This window comes from Pteropus alecto, unplaced genomic scaffold (assembly GCF_000325575.1).
Source record: "Pteropus alecto unplaced genomic scaffold, ASM32557v1 scaffold86, whole genome shotgun sequence".
Taxonomy (NCBI): domain Eukaryota; kingdom Metazoa; phylum Chordata; class Mammalia; order Chiroptera; family Pteropodidae; genus Pteropus; species Pteropus alecto.
Window position 1 is genome coordinate 26,953,220 of NW_006442109.1, and position 14,262 is coordinate 26,967,481.

The 14,262-nt window shown below is 35.1% G+C and overlaps 1 protein-coding gene and 1 pseudogene across 1 annotated transcript in view; one reads left to right on the plus strand and one right to left on the minus strand.

The window, feature by feature from the left end:
• The window catches only part of ZNF106 (zinc finger protein 106), a 54,038-nt gene that overhangs the window by 6,766 nt on the left and 33,010 nt on the right, over positions 1-14,262 (plus strand). Inside the window, 2 exon segments of the mRNA XM_015595983.2 lie at positions 5,183-5,268; positions 9,119-9,180. Coding sequence (XP_015451469.2) covers positions 5,183-5,268; positions 9,119-9,180 — 148 coding nt within the window.
• LOC112469699 lies at positions 5,730-5,848 on the minus strand (annotated as a pseudogene).

The following is a 14,262-nucleotide window of genomic DNA, read 5'->3' on the forward strand; positions in this document are numbered from 1 at the left end:
TCCTCCTAATTTTGAAATTACCTAGTGGTTACCAGAGGGGAGGTGGGAGGGGAGAAGGGGAAGGTAGATGGAGTAAAGAGGGTCAAATATGGGAGGACAGAAGTCTAACTATGGGAGGTGAACACATAGTGTAAATATATATATGCCTTACTGTTAAAATGTACAGCCGAAACTGGATTTTGTTAACCATAAAAAATGGTTAACATAAAAATGTCACCATAAAAGATAAATAAATGAATATTTTAAAAAGTAAAAAAAACAAAATATCTCCCCCCCCCCAATAAAATAAAAGTATTCCTAGGTATCTTGTTAAATTTAAGTTTTAAAAGTTTGATTACTTGTATTCTATATAGTATTTACTTATATTTCCAAGCAATCCCCATGATCTGCATGGCAATTTAAAATTGTGTGACATGAATTATAATCACTGTACGTTAATGAGTCCAGCTAAATGCCCAATATTCTTCTCTGCATCTTCTTGTGAACAGTATGTTCAATAATCTGTGTCCACTTTATACAAGTCTGACTGTTTAACACAATCATCTTCATTATTTCTTCTTTATTATAGAATTTTTTAAGTTCATGGTTAACTATACCACAGTAATGATGTAATTCAGAAAAGCATTTACCTTAGCAGTTTAGTTGATGTTAACAGCTTTCTAAATGCCTTTGTCCCATATTTAAAAAATCATTCAGTCTCTGAAAAGGTCACCATATATTTTATTAGATTTTAGGGAGGAATTTATGTGCTGCTAAAGTAGCGGTATTTGCAAATTCTGGAATCTGCAAGAATCTTCAACATATCCTTATAAATGTCAAAAGTCTAATGTTTACTAAAAGCTCACATTGCATACTGTACATGTGGCAATGATACATCCAAACATCTCGGCAAGCATGTGGTAAAAAATATGCTTAGACAAAATTTGCTACTGCTCAAAAGTTCAGCATCCCAACAGCTTGAAAAATATCAAAGATTTCCTATTGACCTTGAAACTTTCTAGGGAGGCCCACTCAGCAATTGAAGACCTACCCAAAGTGCCAGTCATATCTTTGTTCCATAACCTTCTGGGCAACCTAGGTGAAATGGCAAAACTTGTTCTGTCACTGAACGCTGTCTCTGTGTTGCCTTGTCTTGTTCACCAGAAATCCATTAGTTTTCTGTCGGGTTTAAGGTGGAGGCACCGAAAGTTAACCTGTGGAAGTCAGGAAAGGGATTCTAAACTGAATACCACTCCTTAACTCCACCCTCCCCAATGAGCCAGTAATTAAGCTTTTTTTCTTTCAGTGTTTTACAGTGTCTTATTGTCATATAGAATCGGCGTTGGCTTTAATTATTTCAAAGTTCAAATATCTTAAGTACTACTGAGTTTATTGTAATGAGTGTTAGAGGTATGTGGAAAGACAGATCTCTTCCTCATGGTAAGGCCAGGCAGATCAGACATACCTGCCATCAAACAGTCTGTTCTTACTGATTTTGCAGGTTATTTGAACAGTAAAGTGGGATAATGCGGTAATGTTCCAAATAAAGTTCTTTGACAGTAAATGGCGTTTTCCAGCCTTGAGTTACATAATAAATATTTGGAGAAATATTCTAACATTGATGTTTGGGATGGATTACAGTGTTATGAGGTAATAGTTGGAAGGCTGTCTTGCTGACCAATTTAAGTCACTTTTGAGGAACTACGCCTGCATAAGGATAGGAAGAACATAAGTACAAAATGCCTTCTCTAGAGATTCTAATGCAATTTTTCTACTCTGCCTGTATAACTGTATTTCTTTTTATTGATAAGCTATGTGGGTGATTCTGGTACACTGCTTGGATTTAGAACTTATTTATATATTGGCTGCAGTAGTCAAGGCAGGAAACAATGAGTAGAGCAGTGGAGAGAATGGAGAACAGATGTAAAGTCATGCAGGTTTATCACACTGAAGAATAGATAACAAAAATGAAAAAACAAATGGTGTCTAAATATGGGAATCTGAAAGAAAATAATACAGTTTTGACTATGGGAATGGTAATTGTATTGACAGAATAGTAATCAGAATGTTGAAAAAAGTATTATAGGATTTTTTAGGCTATTAGGACTAAGAATTATCACAGATATTTCTCATCGTTATTTGGAGAAAATTTGAAAGATTTCATAGTGGGTATTTTTAAAGGATGGGGGACAGAATGTAAGTGATTAAAGTGAGGACAGCAGTAGTTGAATTGTTTGCACTTACTTAACTTGTATAATGTAACCTCTCAAGTGCTTTGAGATCTCAGTGTTGCATAGTTCTCATCTATAAGGCTGTGAACTAATTTCAGTATTTCAGAAAGCTTAATGCAAATCATATTTACTCATTTTAAGGATGTATAAATTAAAGCTCCTTTGTCTTTCACTGGAATCATATAAACTGAGTGTTTAAATGCTAGGTCTTCCCTCTTGATTAAATACTTTGCCAGCAGTTATACTTTTTGATTTTTTACAAAAGCGAAAATAAATTTACTTAATATATGTAGATTAGAAACGTGGAGCTCATGAAAGGAAATAGAAAATAAAAAGAAGGAGTCTTGGTTAAAAGATCGATAGAGTATATTTTTATAATATGACTTTTCTTCATCCATTTACTAAGAGTTAATGTCTTTGGCTTTATTAAATAGAAACACAGTTTGTGTTTTAGTGCTTAGTTCTCAATTGAGTAAATATATGAAAACTTCACAATAACTGCTATTGCTTGTGCCAGAAAGGCACACTTTTTCATTGTCTTTATTGCTTCTAAGTTTTTTGTTTCTGTTTTGCTTTGATGGTTAATAACTTGAAGCATTATTAAAAATGTTTCTGGACGTATCTTCTTTACCATTCTTCAACTTTTAGAGCAGTTCTTGGTGCTCAATAAATGCTTATAAATAGTAATAGTAATTAAATACTGTATATTAGTAATTAAAGTTGAAGTAAATGTTAGGATATAAGGGAATTAAAAGAATAGTTATGCTTTGAGGCTTAGCATCAGAATGATTTATATTAATTTTGAGATTTAGATTATTAGCAATACTGGAAGCATAGATAATACTGTACCTATCTGTAAAGGTATATTTCTTTGTTTTATTAGTTGACATTCAGCTTTTTCAAATGTGTAGAATATTTACCCTATAATCTTGTTTTGGTGTTTTGTATTTTGTTACTGAATAAAATTATTTTAGACATCAGGTAGTGATGTGAAGTGGGTTGGAATAGGAAGGAAATTACTGAATGACCAGGAGAAGTGGAGAACCTTAGGCCACTTCTCATTGGCCATTCTGTCATGTTGTATACATGTTGTCTAGGAGTTACAGATTAAATTAGGGTAATTTATAACTCCATTACCTCACATTTTTAAGTCCTCTAGAGAATGAAGCCAGGGAAAGAAGCAGATATATCTGTTAGAGCAGCGTGCGTGCTTGTGTGTGAGAGAGAGAGGGAGGGAGGGAGGGAGGGAGAGAGGGAGAGCGACGAAGAGAGGAAACAATGCTGCTTGGGGCGTGGGATTAAATTCTCATGCAGAGTATCCTTGCAGGGACTCAGAAGAATGTATGCTAGTGCTAGAGGATTATAATCTCTAGGATGGAAAAATCTCTGGTCTCAATCCAAACCCCAGTATTTACCCAGCTCTATCTCACATTTAGTAACCCAGGGTAGTTCCTTTTGGAACAATTCAGCAAATACTTATAGAGTACCTACAATGTGTCAGACAGAGTTCTAAGTGCTAGACCTATACTAGTGAACAAAATATATGAAGTCTCTATCCTCACGAAACTTAACTTTTAAATAGGATAAATAGAGAATAAGAAATAAATATATACTAAGTCAGGTAGTAAAAAACGCTTGTTTCTATCTCTTGATGTGTAACAAACTACTCCAAAATTTACTGGCTTCAAACAACGATTTTATTGTTTCTTACAGTCCTAGAGTTGAAAAGGGCTCATCTGCATAGTTCTTTAACTGGTCCCTCTTGGGGTCCCTCGTTGGCAGCTGGGCCTCGAACACGTGACATGGCTCACTCACCCAGCATGGCTGTCAGATGGTCCTGGTTGCTTGGGTGCTCAGCTGAGGCATCAGTTCTTTTTCTCTTGGTCTCTCTTTGTGGCTTGGACTTCTACAGCATGGTGGCTGGGTTCTAAGAGGAAGTGTTCCAGTTGTGCAAAGGCAGAAGCTGCAGCTTTTTAAAGACTCGGGCTCAGAAATTATGTTGTCACTTCCACTACATTTTATTGGTCACAACAGATCACAGGGGAGGGGAAATAGACTCCACCATTTGATAGGTGGTAATGACAAGATCACATTGCAGAAGAGCACTTGGGGTGGGAGATACGATACTTTGTGGCCATCTATGGAAACAATCTACCACAGTGCAATTAAAAAATAAAAAATTAAGCAGATTAATAGGGGGATAGAGGAAATGAGGGGCAGAAAGTACAGTATTCTCCTAGGGGGACGGAGAAGGCCTCCTTGATGAGGCAGCATGAGAGGGTGAGCCATGAAAACCATAAAGGCATCTTAAGGAAGAATATTCTGGGCAGAGAGAACAGGTAATATAGAAAAAGCCCTAAGGTAGGAGAATTCCTGGTGTGATCAAGGAATAGCAAGGAGGGCAATGTGACTGGAGTGGAGGTATAGAGAGTGGTAGAGTATGAACTCAGAGTAAGTGAGAAACAGATTTTGTAGCCCATGGCAAAGGACTTTGGATCCTCTGTGAGTGAGATGGGAATCTACTGTAAAATTCCAAGCAGAGGAGTTCAGTGATCTGACTTAAATTTTAAAAGGATCCCATTCTGAGAATCTCTGACTACTGTTTTGAGAAAGACTATAAGAGGGTAAGTATAGAAGTAGGAAGTCAAGTCATTAGGCTTGTGCCATGTGAGATGATAGATATGCTCAGGAGTGAGGAATGGTTGGATTTTAGATGTATTTCAAGGTTGTACTGACAAGATTTTCTGGTGAGGGGGGATATGGGGTGAGAAAGAGAGACCAAGGATGACTCCCAAAGTTTTTGCCTTAGGTACCTTGAAAATTGGAATTTTCACTTACCAAGATGAGGAGACGGGGTGAGGAACAGGGTGGAGGTGAGGGAGATGCAAGACTTGTATTTTTGACTACGTTAAGATGAACCTAAGAAGACATCTGGGAATAAAAGGTTACTAAATGTTACTTCCTCATTGCAGGTGTGACGTTGAGTGCTTCAGATCTGGTCACTATGGTACGAGAACGAAAATGCATATTGTGCCACATTGTGTACAGCTCAAAAAAGGTAATAATAGAAGAAGGAGAATCTTTATGACTAATCATTTTTTTCAGAAGACAGCATATGAAATTTATAGATGAGTGAAAGCTTTTAACTTCTTATTTAAGCTTCTTTTTTAAACCATAGTCTCAATTCCACTGGTTTCTTTCCCATTATTGCCTCATAAAGCCAGTAACTATATTTTTAAACCTCTGCCCAGAATTTGAGGATACTCAAAAGTGGATAATAAAGAGAATTTAGTTAGCAGCTAGTTATAGATAAAATATCTTAAAATTTAAGTTAGTTGAGATTATATTACTTTCTAATTAGCTAAGGATAGCTAAGGATTATGTGTACCTGCATTCTGTTCTGCCTATGCTTGTGAAGAGTGTAGCACAGCAGAAATGTCCTAGATCCAATATCCTAGATGTCCACAAGATGGGGATGTTGCACAAAGAAAAACAGACTTTTTTTTTTTTTTTTTTTAATGCCTACAGCTCCCGGTGTTCCTAGGTGGTCTCCCATCCAAGTACTAACCAGGCCTGACCCTGCTTAGCTTCTGAGATCAGATGAGCTTGGGCGCATTCAGGGTGGCATGGCCATAGACAAAACAGACATTTTTGAGAACTAAAATAATTTATCTGTGCCTTAGGGAAATTGGCTGCAAGTTGTCTTGCTTTTTGTTTTTCTTGCCTTTATCCTTTGCTTTCGGAAGAGTGCTGCTAGTTTAAATATTGAATAATTTTTCTTTTATGCTTTTAAGATGTTCTTGATTGTCATCGGAAATTCAGAGAACTGGGAAGATTATCGTGAGCTATCATGAAAGATGTTTGGGAGTAAGGTGGTTTAAAAGAAATAGAAGTGATCTTTTAGGTGGGAGAACAACATGTACAAAGATACAGAATTAGAATGGTGAATAACAGTTCTAGGAGTCAGTAAGAAGGCTCTTCTGATTAAAACAGTTTCATCTTGAGAATAGTGGGACTGCACTTAATTTGTAGTTTAAGTGAAGACATTTGATAAACAGTGTTGAATGCCAGACTGAGGGGTTCGATTATGATCCATCCAGTAGGCTAGGATGAAGAATTTTTTTTTCCTAGATAGGATTTCTGTTAGTGTTGGAAAAATTAGTTGAGATTTTAAAATCATGTTTAGTATAGCCGCTGCTTTTTACAAAAGTTAAAAAACCCCTGCTCTTTTAATTTTAAAAATCTAAACCAGGGTTTATACAAATTTTTAATAAACAATTCCTAATGGCTACTTTCAGAGAGGAGGGAGATGGACATTTGAGAAGGTCTAAGGTGGATAGACACTCAGAGGTCTCAGATTTTGATGAAGTAGCAACTCTACCTTGTGATATCTTGTAACTTTGCCATTTTAAGTCTTTTTGTTGTGTCTTCTACTCCGGGTTGAAACATATTTTCATCTCTTCATACTTTTCCATGGATCATAGTGAAGTTAAATCAAGGGCTGGGGTTATCCACTCCTGCCTTAGGGAAAGCCAACTATAAGATTTATAAGGAAGGAAATGGCATGATTTCAGTGTTAAAATTAATGTGTTCTAAGAAATTAGCAGAATAGGTTGATTGAAAGAGATAACTTTGATGCTTATTTTTAGGTAGATCACAAGCAACTTATTTATGTCGAAGCAGTACTTTCCTCTAGTTTCCCAGACTAGTTTCTTCAGATATGCTGTGGAGGAGAAAAGGATCTGGGGTGACTTAAGTATGATCCGAATACTGCATCTCTGACTATCTTCATGCTCATTAATTTATGAAAGACTGAGAAGCCTTGGGGTTAAAAAATATTTAAATTTTTTTTTTTTATATTACTCAGTTGTTCCCAAATTTGTTCAATCACCAAATCCTTCCCCTGCCCTTAAGCCTCTCTTTTTAAAAACATAATACTGAATAATATAAAAGGAGCTAAACAGAACCTTGGTAACTGAGCAGGTATGCATTTGGGGCTATTTCATCCTGTGCCTGTGGATCTTTCCCAGTTACTTTGAGAGCTCAGTTGTCTTACTGTTTGCATTTATTCCTTAGAGCAAGATGGAAGAGAATTTCTCATGTAAATTTAGGAGATGTATGAAGTGTTTTAGACAATTGAAAGTCATGTTAAATCTAGTTTTGAATGATAACATATTTATAGTTGAAATAGAATATAATTGGTTTTTATATCAGAGAGAATAACCCATACTAGTGACTACTGTTTTGGTCAGGAATGGTTTCATTGCAAGAAACAGAACCCACTTAAATTTAGCTCAAGAAAAGGAGATTTGGCATATGTAAATCTAGTCCAAGGAAAAATTGAAGAGAAGGCATAGGGATTTGAGCAGATGTTGTGTATTGTTCATGAATTTTTTCATTCTATATTATGTCACTAACTCGACTCAGTTTTCAGTTCTGGAAGTATTCATTCTAGTTACTAGCCAATCAGTTGTGGCTAGAAGAGGTCACAGGTAAAGCTGTAGCCTCTAAATGAAGCATTCATAGAGATAGGAAGGAAATGATGGTCATCTTCAGTAAAATTGTCATTTAAAGGAAGTGTTTTGAATCACAACTTTTTTTTATCACACTGTAGTAGATACTTAAAGTAAGACTAAATTGTTAGGTTGTTGTATGCTTTTTGATGAATAAACTGTATATAATGAAAAATCTCCATTCACTAGATGCTTACAATGTCACATGGTATTTGAAACATTGATGTTGGTGTCAGATCTGCCAGAATTTGAGTCCTAGTTTGACCACTTGATTATCTATGACTCTGAGAGGGCGAGACTGGGTATATTTTCACACTTATCCCTTCAGTGCCTGGCTTTGTACTTGATAATAACCACTTGATAAATGTTTAGTGAATGAGTTAGCTTCTCCGAATGCTTGTGTCTGTATGAAGTTAATAGTACTTTCTCAGCAGTTTTGCAATTCAGCTGAGAAAATGAGGCCCTTAAGCACAAAGCACAGGGCACAGTTAATAGCAATACTCAACAATTGTAACAGCCCTTGTATTATAAATGTAAACAGCCATTCTCTGACTATGGCATGCTGGTTGTATATACTTTGGCATGACAAAGGGATAGACATGGACAGCTTTTTGATTTTTTTGAGGCGTGTGCATGTATGTGCACATGTTTTCAAGTGGGATCTCTTCCCACATTTTTAATTTTCTTCCCATGAAGTGTGGGGTGGAGGGAGAAGAGAACCTTGTAAATTTTCAACTTTTTCATTAGAACCAAACAAATCAATTGTCAGTGAGCAGCGAAGATGAAGACATGATCGAGCTACTGTGTTCCAAGCAGTTTTAAAAACTTTCTCATCAATGCAGAGAGGTTCTGTTCTGTCTGTAACTTCTATCTAGAATTCATGTATCCATCTGTTAATTCAACAGACATCGACGACAATAGGCCAGGCCCTAGCCAAAACACGAGTAAGAGTTTTAACTTACTCTTGAGAAACTTTCAGTTGAGTGGAGAGGGAGTATGGAGAAAAGTAGGCCAATGGTTGAGAAGTTATGTGATTTCAGAGGTTTTTAAAAAATAAACTTTAGTAAATTTCTTATATTAGAATAGAATTTAACTCATATAGTTTATTCTTAAAGTTTTTGCCTCCTAAAGACAATATACTTTCTAACCTTTTTGTAAAGCTACTTAAATAGGTCTTTCTTAACAGTTCCTTTATTTAAAAATGAAATATGTCAAAAACACAGCTAAAGAATTATTTAATAAGGAACTGATTTCAATATTGAATTTAGAAGAGTAATCATAACAAACACTTCAACACAACAAGCTTAAGTCCCAATTGTTGATTAAACAGGAAAAGAGGAATTTTTTCCCCAAAAGCAATCCCCTTAGTTTAATCTGCTTTCTTTAATTTTGAAGGAGATGGACGAACACATGCGGAGCATGTTGCATCACAGGGAACTTGAGAACCTGAAAGGCAGGTATGGGAACGGCTGTCTTCCATAAACTTGTGAGTGTGGGGGGATCTGAGTGCTGATGAGACCTGTCAGCTTATTTTATAGTAATCCTTCATAAGTGAATATTGTGTTATGGCATAGAACTATCTTTTAGAATTAATAACAAGTACAATAGGTTTTTTTGGGTGTTCAAAAAGGATAGATCTTTGTGCATCTCAAATGTGTAGCATTCACAGCAGCACTAGCAAGTAGATTACAGCAAAGGTAGGTGTGTTGGGATGAGCTAGTTCTCTCATTAACAAGCTTTGTCATTCCTACATACTAGCCCTGCAGCTAGACCATTTCAGATTATTGCCTCAGCACTGTTACAAATTCTTGCATGAAGTAAAACTTTAGTGTTGCTGGAATAGTCTGAGAAGTTCAAAGTCTGCTTAATAGTACCAAATTTCATTAGTGTAAATAAAATCAAAGTACAAACTTTGAGTATTTAAAGATGCTGTTTTGTGATGTAAAGCTTGAGTTGTTTAAGGAAAAAAAGCTATTAAGTAAACACCTTTAAGAAATTAAATGTAGCATATGTGTTTATTTCATATCTTCCCCCTGCCCCACCCCCCGCCATCTGTGGTTCCTTTTTTGATGTTTTGACTTCTGTGAACTTGAAGTTTAGAGACTGTATGAAACAGAACCATTGGGAAATTGAGAAATATTAATTATATCTTATTCCATGCATAAAATAGTTACAAGCTTCGATCAGATTGCCAGCCTGTCATTTGAAGTTATCTGTATTTTAAGTAATACAGTTTTAGAGCATGTGGTCAAATTATGTTATTAAAGTTTCGGCCACTGTTCAGCATACTAGTGGAATTTTTCCATGGTCTCAGTCTTTACCATGTGAAGGTTAATTCTTAGCAGTATGAAAGAGGCTTTCACTCAGAATTAGTGTGGAGAGCCCTTATAATGCCTTAAATATGTATGATCTTTAACTCATTATCATTGGAAACCTATGAAATACAGTCAGCCTTTGATTATATGTGGGATATCTTAATTACTTAATCCCATTTCCAACAGACTTTCTGGAATTCACCTTATTCTGGGCTATTTACCTGCCACCTGACTATATTATAAAAGCAAAACAAATTAAGTCAGTAAATCTAGTGATTAGGAGGGAAGCCCATTTAGTCCAAGATGAATGCCTTATTTTACTCAAAGATCACTAATCAGCTATTAGTACATTTAAAAACAAATTGTGATTACTTAAGATTCATGTTCATAATCAAGAATCATAAAAAGTAAAGTAGAAGTCATCTAATTCCCCCCAACCCTCTTTTCTTACTCCTCTCTTAGAGGAAACTCAAGTTTGGTATATATCCTACCCAAACCTCTTTCTGTGTTTATACATAGATTTATATTTAGCTATACACATTTTGTTTTGTCTTATTAACATAACTAAACTACATGCCATATTATAGATTGTTCTATAACTTGTGTTTCCTCTCCTCCCACCTATTAGCTTAACTGTGCCATGCAGATTTTGTCTACCATTTTTGGTTATTTGGAGCATAGTCAAATAATTAGAGAGAAAGAATTAGAAGCCTCTGAGCTGACAATATAAATGTCAGCTTTAGCACCTAAACTCATGTTATTTAGAGGAGAGCACTTTAGTATTTATTTACTCCTGTATAGATATAGTACTAACAAGTTTTGTATGGTTTCCTGGCCTGTAACAAATTGTAAGGGAAAAGGCAAGCAAGTAGCAAGGAAAAACAGCTGACAAAGCTATGAAAAACAAACAAGATCTCAAATCCTTTACTTACTTGGCACATTTACTATTGAGACAAACTGTCATCACTAGTTTGTACCACAGGGACAAATAGTAATCAGTCATTTCTTTTCCTTCTTATCATCAGTTTGTGATTATTTCCTCTGGATTTCATGTTTAAATCTGGCTTTCTGATGTCAAGGCCTTCTGTACTCTTTATATTTGTCATACTATAATGTTTGGTTGTGATCTGGTTAAAAATGTAAAGAGCATATTTTAAGATTTTGGATGCAGGCTTGATTGAGAAGTAAGTAACTTGTTTTATTTGGTTCACTATTGTGGACATCTGGAGCATTTCCCTATTTTTTCCTAATATACTTGTTCAGATGGATGCTGTTAAAAAGGCACAAACCTTATTTATCAACCACCTGTTGTGGTATAGTTAGAGCAAGCTTAATAAAGAAAAGCTTATGGATAGAATATCTTAAGGCTTTGCCTTTCACACATGAGAGGAAATTGTGTGGTAACAGGATGAAGCTAATTTGGGCCCTCCTTTAAACATCCTGAGGAAAATTTTTGCCTTTATTAGTCAAGTATCTTAACTGGTTATTGATAAAGAACTGAAAAATAGCATCATTAAAATATTATTTAATTTGCTATTAGCTTTTTAAAACATATGGTTTCCCAAACACCATCTGTGAAAGCATGAATGCATATTGTGTTTAGAACCGGTAATTTGCTTGCTTCCAGACAGATACGTCAGAATTTTCAAGAGATGTGGTTGACCTACCCTATTCGTTCCCTAATAAATGTGGATTCTCTTCTCCTTGAAGTTTCTTATAAAGCTTAGCTTTTTTAAAACTAGATTTTGTTTATAAGAAAAATGTTAGGTTTTCTGTTTTTTGATGTCGTTATTTAGTATTAACTTTTACATCGCCTGTACCCTTCTGAGCAGATTCTCTTGAGGTGTTTATCTATCAAATAACTTTTGCGGTTAATATTCATTTTTGCAAGGAAAACAAATGTTTTAAAAATCTGTGTTTGAGCATCTGTTGTATATCCAACATGTACTTATGTTTCGGAGATTGCAAAGTGTACGTGTTTATGAGTATGGGTATTTATTTTTAACGAAGTTTAATACTGTCTATACTACATTCCTTAATACTTTAAAAAGTCAGCGTGGCCTTGTAGTTGTCTTTAAAGAGAAAGGGATTTCTATGGTTTGCACATGAGAAAAATACTCTGCATTTTTGAAGTAAAGGTAAAATCAAGGATTTTATTTAATAATACCTTTTAGAATGATGTTCCTGGTACTGCAGCATACAGTTTAGCATTCATTAAGTTTCTAGATAGAAAAGTAGACTAAAACATTTTCCAGTATCTTAGAGAGTTTAAGGTCAAGATTTTCTAAATAGAAATTCAGTTGACTCAAATTTTTATTATAGTATAAATTATGTATTCTAGGTTAGTTTTAGTCTTCAGAGTCTTCCAATGCTGCCCATTGGTATAGATTTATCTTGATGTATTTTTAACTTCTTTCACTGTTGCTGTGAGAAAAGGCTTGTTTTCTGTTACAAGTTAACGTTCACTTTGAATGCACTACCATACATAATAGTTTGAGAGAAGAGTATGACTATCCCAGATAAACTGGAGAAAGTTGAGGATTATTCTTCTTTAAGTATATAAATATAGTCAACTCAGTGAAAATAATGTATTTAAGTTTCTGGAGGCTTAGAAGGAATATAATATTGATATTCTGGGTAATTAGGTGATAATATTTTCAGGGAACTCATTCAGAACTCATTAAAATGAATCTTAATGTCAAAGACTATATTGTATTCAGCACATTTAAGGTTACAAAGTTCAAAAAACTTTATGAAATTTCCCCATTTTTCTGAGGTATTTTTCATGATTTTTACAAAGTAAAAAATAGTGTTTTTTGTTTTCTTCTGTTTTTTTTTTTTTTTTTTTAATTTACTGGGTATACTGGGCATTGTTTGTTTATACTTTGTCACCCTAGACAACTAACCATATACTTAGAATGATGCCTGGAATTTAGTAGTTGTTCAATAAGTTTTTTTTTTTTAATTATTGAATGTTCAGATGATCTGTAACTAGTAAATGAAGTGCTCAGTTTTGAGGGTCTTTTCTGGTTAATTAATATAAATTCTGTAATGGTTTCTTTCTTTCTTTTTTTTTTTTTTGCCATGTCTTGATAGATACATGTGAGGCGAAGATGGAGTAGTATTGTGTGTGTGTCTGTGTCTGTCTTACCAAAGATAGCATGTCTTTGAGTTTATTTTATTTTATTTTTTATAGATTGGTGTAGAAAGTGCAAAAATATCACTGGTATAAACCTAAAACAAGTGATACAGAATTAAGCCAATTTGGATTATGAAATAGATATTAGTCCATTCATTACACCAGTGGCCATGATCAGATGTTTCTCATCAATGACTGCACAGACAGCTGAACCAACCAAGGGATTTCAGGAAGCTAAAAAAGTTAAATTATTAATCTGCTTTAACTCTAGATATCAATTCAAGACTTTGGCTTCTTAAACTGGCCAAGTGTGAGAGTTACCATTAAGTGTGTAAAGTAAAAAAAAAAAAAAAGTCTGCCCAATTTTCTTAACTAAGAACTTGATTTTGCTTCTCTCTAAACTGTAGCATTTTCTGAAACTTGAGAAAAACCATTTGCCTAGCACAGCTGTTGACTTCCTACAACTGAAATGCTTTCCATTCCCTTTAAAATAAACCCTTCTGAAGCAGAATGTAGATCACATGTATCATCCAGACCAAAAAAGTTTGCTGAGACTACTCCAATCATTTGCCCTGGGGTCGGGAATCTTCACATTCCAGGCAGAGCTCCAGTTGTTCCGATTTAGTTACCCAGTTGGGATTGGCTATGCTGCTTACTCTTTTCTCCACCCCTTAACTTTCACTGGGAGAAAGTTTTTGAGCTAGAGATTAAATGTAAGTGCTGTCACCAGGCTTTCTGAGTGCAGCTGGCACCATGGGTGTGCTCCAGAGCAACTTCTGTTTGCTCTGAGCCCCCTGCCCTGCCTCCCCTTTCACCATGTTTCCTCTGACAAGATTTTAAGTACAGCAATTCAAGAAGATTTTTCCTCCTAAATGATATTTTTCTGAAGTGTATTGCCTCTTGATTGCTGGAAAAGAATCTTAAATTCATTTCAAAAGTAACTTATGAACAAACTTATTAAAAGTGATGAAAGGAGCATTGAAATTGATTAGCCTTAATTTTTCACTGTGCCAAAGTGTGCAGTGTCTTTCAGAGGAAACTATAACGGATCTGGTGAGTGTGCCATGCCAGTGGGGAGAATTGAA